The sequence below is a fragment of the Pseudophryne corroboree genome, chromosome 7 (assembly GCF_028390025.1).
Source record: "Pseudophryne corroboree isolate aPseCor3 chromosome 7, aPseCor3.hap2, whole genome shotgun sequence".
In the NCBI taxonomy this organism is placed as follows: domain Eukaryota; kingdom Metazoa; phylum Chordata; class Amphibia; order Anura; family Myobatrachidae; genus Pseudophryne; species Pseudophryne corroboree.
Genome location: NC_086450.1, coordinates 441,127,288 through 441,132,888, shown reverse-complemented (window position 1 = coordinate 441,132,888; position 5,601 = coordinate 441,127,288). Strand labels below are relative to the sequence as shown.

Genomic DNA, 5,601 nt, shown 5'->3' with positions numbered 1-5,601 from the left:
CCTGTCTGCAAAGTGGGAACTGTTATTTGGCTTTTGTCCATGCAATACGCACTTCCTTTTCAGTTCCTACAGTCACTCGCTGGAGTTCATGTTTCTCCAAACTTTCTGCAGAACAGCATTTGCAGGCGGACCTTCCCTCTAATAATCAGCTACACCACTGTACCGGTCAGGAGCGTTAAGGGTTAATGTAAATGAATGAAAGTGGAATTGAACTCCCTGAAACGTACTTTGGGAATTTTTTTTCCCATCTCACATTTAGTAATAAGATAACGATTGCCCTGTAAATTATATTGTGAATGCTAAGCAGCTGCAACTCTGCGGTTGATCACACCTTTGCTTGTACCCAATTACGTCACTTCTTCTATAAAACAAAAATCCCCTATGCTTTCCGTGGGTTGTAAATGCTACTTCTTACTAATAGGCAGGCATGGTACACTATGTGGGGACATGTACTAAGCAGTGATAAAAGTGAAGAAGTTGCCCATGGCAACTAATCAGCTGCTCTGTATACATTGATAGTATGCAAATTATAAATGTTATGTCAATGCTGATTGGCTACCATGGGCAACTTCTCCACTGACTCACTTCTACACTTTTATCACTGCTTAGTACATGTCCCCCTATGTTGCTAAAAGTGATTGAACACTGACAGCAGATAGATCACTGAGATTTTATTGACGTCAGTACTTTGTAGGTCCACCACGTGCAGTGATTACTGCAGACACCCTTCTTGGCAAACTGTCCACAAGTTCCTGGACCACAGCAGGCGGTATGTTTTGCCATTCCTCCTTAAGTACAGTGACCAACTGTGACACTGAAGAAGGTTGAGTCGGCCTAGAACGCACCCGTCGCTCCAATTTGTCCTAGAGGTTCTTAATGGGGTAAAGATCTGGACTTTGAGCTGGCCAGTCTATCCACGTTACCGAATTTTCTGTATACCAGTCCATCGTCGCCCTGGAAACATGACAGGTGGCATTATCATCTTGATAAAAACACTAATCGTTTCTGTAGTACTTCCACAATGTAGGGAGCACAGAGTTATCGAGAACATCTCTAGATAGTGCCATGCCAAACCAGCTGAAACAGCCCCACAGCATAACGCCATCACCTCCATGCTTTACTGTAGGTACTGTACACTCTGGCATCCAACGTTCTCCTGGCAATCGCCAAACTCAAATATGTCCTTCTGATCTGAAAAGTGTAAACCGTGATTCATCCCTCCATAACACTCACCGCCATTGTTCCACTGTCCAGTTTTTGCGCTCTTTACACCGTCATAAAGGCTGAGCTGCATTCTTCTTTGTGATTAGGGGCTTATGAGCAGCTGCTCGTCCCAAGTCCATGGACCTCCCTACGACGTGTTCTTGTCGAAGCTACGAAGTTTTGTTGAAGCCGGCACATTAGTGGCCATTTGGAACTAGTGTGCTATGGTTTGCATGGAACGACCCTGTTCTTTCACTGCTCCCTGTTTAGCATTTCCCTGGGTTGCAGTTTCGGGGTCTTCCAGGGCAAGGTGTATTCCTGCAATGACCGGTCTTCTTCCACGCATTAATGACAAAAGACATAGTGGATGTAGGAACCTTCCTAACATCCACAATGCTTCTAACACTCATACCTCTGATTGTGCAGTCTACGATGATCCCCTTTTCAAACTTGGCTACCTCCTTCCGGTAAGCAATTTTGTTTGCAAATTATCTAATCAGTGCCTCTCTACCCGTTTTATACCTTCGCTACCACGTGTCTGCAGGAGCACACCATTTCGCTCCTGCAGGGGTGTCCAATCACTTTTGTCTACATAGTGTAAAACAGAATTCTGCGTATTTAGCATAATGCTACTGCTGATAGGGATCAAAATTCTAAACCCTTGAATTGCAATGAATAACTAAAGCGACTCAGTATTTGTAAGCTAAATGCAGGGCAGGCCAGGTGCCATCTGCCTTTAGGGTCGATTGAATTCTGTTTTTGGACCAAAGGCAACTTGTGTCTCCGCTGTGCATTGAAAACAAGTCGGATTGAGGTGAGAAGACAAGCAGTGCTGCGGGCGGCTGGGGAAGCTGAGATTGACGGCCGGCGGGAGGAGCTGGCTGTGGGGGAACATGTCTGCAGCGGCGGGGGGAGGCGCTGCAGGGAGAGAGGTGCCTGGCCGTTCCCCCACAGCCAGCTCCTCCCGCCTCCCGCAGGCACCTCTCTCCCTGCAGTCAGCTTCTCCTGCTGCTGTCGATCTCTGCTCCCCCCCACCGCCCAGCTTACCCCCACCACCATCCCGCTCTCGCCCGCCTCCATCTGCGCACCTGGCCGCTGCTGTCAGCACAACTGCAGCCGCTGACAGCAGCGGCAGGATGGGTCCCTGTGTACGGCCAAATCCGACAGTCGGATTTGGCTGTCCATTGAATAGGGGTTGTCGGATCCATTCCGACAACGGCATATCGGAATGTATCCGACTCTTATTGAATATACCCCTAAGGGGCAGATGAATTAATCCTGGAGAAGTGATAAAGCGCTGATAAGTGCAAGGTGATAACGCACCAATCAATCATTACGGATTTGAAAAGTGACAGTTCGGAGCTGATTGGCTGGTGCGTTATCACCTTCCACTTATCACTTCTTTATCACTTCTCCAGGCTTACTACATCTGCCCCTAAGGGGCAGTGTAGCAACCTTCTAAACAGGACATGTTCAGGTCTTGCCCATAGCAACTAATCAGATTATCTCTCTTTTATCCAGTACAGTCTATAAAATGATAGCTAGAATCTGGTGGCCTGACCTCTTTAGAAGTTTGATAAATCTCCCCTTAGTGGAGAAATGACTCGCTGTCTGGGCAGAACAAGCCGCACATTCTCTTGTGTGTCTCTGACACTTATCCCGGCACTGGAAGCATCATTAGGTTCTTAAATGACAGCCGGCTGTGTAAAGCTGAATTCAGTTTGTTTATCATAAAATCAGGTTACAGTGGTACATAATGAGGTAGGAGGTTTCCACCTCACAGTAATAGGGAAATACTTACTTTATTTTTGTAGGATTGTTAATTTCATATCCCCAACTGATTTAAAAAAAAATAATCTGATTTTGATAAACTCTTCTGTTAAAAAATAAGTAGATATTGTATTTTCTAGCCTATTTACTTGTGAGATATGGAGATTTCAAACTGAAGTTAAAACATGTGGCTTTGAGGAGGAATTGCAGCCAGGAAAAAAGTGGGCTCATCCCAAGGACGAAACCTCACGGATTTAGTGAACAGAGCAGTTTAAGTGAACTTTTCCCCCAGTAGATAGGGATGTATTTGTAGTGTAATGGAAGTGACACTTTGGGGGAGGGCTTAGGTTCGGAATGATGAAGAAAGCAGCTATGGCAAACATGGCATCATTTCCTAACCCGGCTTTCTTTCTCCTTTCAGGTGTTCTCCATTGTGGTCTTTGGCTCCATAGTGAATGAAGGTTACATCAACATCGATAGCCCACAGCTGCACTGTGTGTATAACAGAAACGAGAGCGCTTGTAACTATGCCATCTCAATAGGGCTCATCGCCTTCTTCGCCTGCGTCTTCTTCATTGCCTTAGACATGAAGTTCCCTCAGATCAGCAGCGTGAAGGACAGGAAAAAAGCGGTCCTGCTAGACATGGGCTTCTCAGGTGAGTGACCCCTATCAGTGCCTAGGTACAGGTCATGTACTCCTAGCCCCGACTGTGGTCACTCTCTGGGTGGCAGGAGCCATGGCTGTATGCATTTGGCGGGGCTGTGCCCAGTCACTACTAACTAAGGGCCTGATTTACTGTTGATCACATCTCCGTTTTACTGATGAATCTTGTAATCATTCACTCTACACACGGGTCAGAATGAGAATGTAAAATAGTTTTATACATACTGGGGGTCATTCAGGTGCAGTTGGAGGTACTAGTGCTGTATATAGGTGTCTGCACACACCTCCTGCAGCACTGGTGATCTGACCTGCATCCTAGGACACACACAATATCGGGCAACTTGCAGCACCCATAATGCCGTGCAAGCCGCCCGTCACAGAGGCCAGGAAATCTCTGTCCTAAGACGGAGATCCCTGGACTCTTCCCGTCCCCCAATTGGTGACGACATGCCCCTGTTTTTCCAAACTTATCACATCGCTGCCCCCCAAAAAGCAGCAGACTTTCAATCAATGACAGTCTAATGCCGGTCTGCGTCCTATGCCGCAGGACCCGTTCACGCACACGCAGAATGGGTTCTGCGCATGCGCAAAGTATCGAATTTCTGTACTGTGGGGGTAATTCAGACCGTATCGCTGGAGTGCGCACACGGAGCGGCCGCACTGCGCGTGTGCACCCCGGGAGCCCAGTGAGATGCTATCAGCATCTCACTGGCTGCGATCGCCCCTGCCTGATTGACAGGCAGTGGTGGGAGGGGGACAGGAGGGGGCGAGCCAATGGCGTTAGAACGCCTTTGGCAGGGCGCGGTCCGGACAACGGATGCGGGTAGCTCACTGCCAGCGCGCAGGTAGGGAGCTACTTGCCAGGTACGAAGGCTGCCACGCGATGCTTTTGTACCTGTGCGGGGGAGGGGAGTAGGGCCTGACATACGGGGCGGACTAGCCCTGTGCTGGGCGTCCCCTCGCATCTCAGAGTAAATGATCGTAGGTGCGCTAAATTTAGCACATCTACTATCAACTCTGAATTACCCCCTTTGTTCCGATAGTCTGAAGTGCAACCGCACCTGGGAGGAACGGGCACAGCAAGGGCATCGTCATGCAATTTGGGAACACAAGCAGACTGGAAATGTGACGGAGCTGTGCCTGAGAAAGTCGCGTTACTTTTCATACGGTCAGGGACAGATACAAATATCGGATGAAGACAGTTGCCAGCGCTAGTGAAACGCTTGTGATTGGCTGTTTGCGAATGCTCTCCTAACACTGATTGGTGCGCTCTTTGGCACTGAAGCAAGATGGGAGTATTGATGTATCAGAGAAGTTTTAGCAGTTTAATTGACATATAATAAATACATTTATTGTATATATAAAACAAAAAAAAAATGAAAATCATGGGCTTAAGTGGTTTTACGTCTGTCTGGCGTATAGCGGACACATACATTACCTCCTACTGACCAAAACACACCTCATGCTTTGCATATGGGGGGAATACAGTCCTTTTTTTCGTGCACTTTCTTTAGTCGTAACTTACACCTATTTTACACCCTACTTTGCATTAGCCCCTCTGTGTAGATAATTACACATGAATGGTATTCCTGGATCGCTGCATTTGCATCAACTTTGCATCTTAATCTTACATTATTACCCCATCCTTCCCACCCACCCCCTCATATTGGCAGCAGACCAGCACAGACCGACCTGGAACCCTCAGTGTTTCTACTGGCTTCTCACCCAGCACAGGCTATAATTATATATTGTTATCCTAATAGCTTAACATAGGCCCGGAACCCCAGAGCTATAGCCGGCATTAGGTAGCATACGTTCTCTGCGGTGACATGTTTGGAACAGAGATTTATTGCTAATAATGCACTGTTCCAAATCTGGGCTGCACACTCCTTGGCAATCTGTATCATCATATTTACCCTTTTGCTGCAGACTGTTAAGGGTAGGTGCAGACCTGCCAACCTTTT

The 5,601-nt window shown here is 47.4% G+C and overlaps 1 protein-coding gene across 2 annotated transcripts in view; it reads left to right on the top strand.

Annotated features, from left to right (window-relative positions):
* SYNGR3 (synaptogyrin 3) overlaps positions 1–5,601 on the top strand; it is a 60,109-nt gene that overhangs the window by 39,662 nt on the left and 14,846 nt on the right. For both annotated transcript variants that reach the window (XM_063934918.1, XM_063934919.1), the window contains exon 2: positions 3,395–3,629. In XM_063934918.1, coding sequence (XP_063790988.1) covers positions 3,395–3,629 — 235 coding nt within the window. The remainder of the gene's footprint in view (positions 1–3,394; positions 3,630–5,601) is intronic.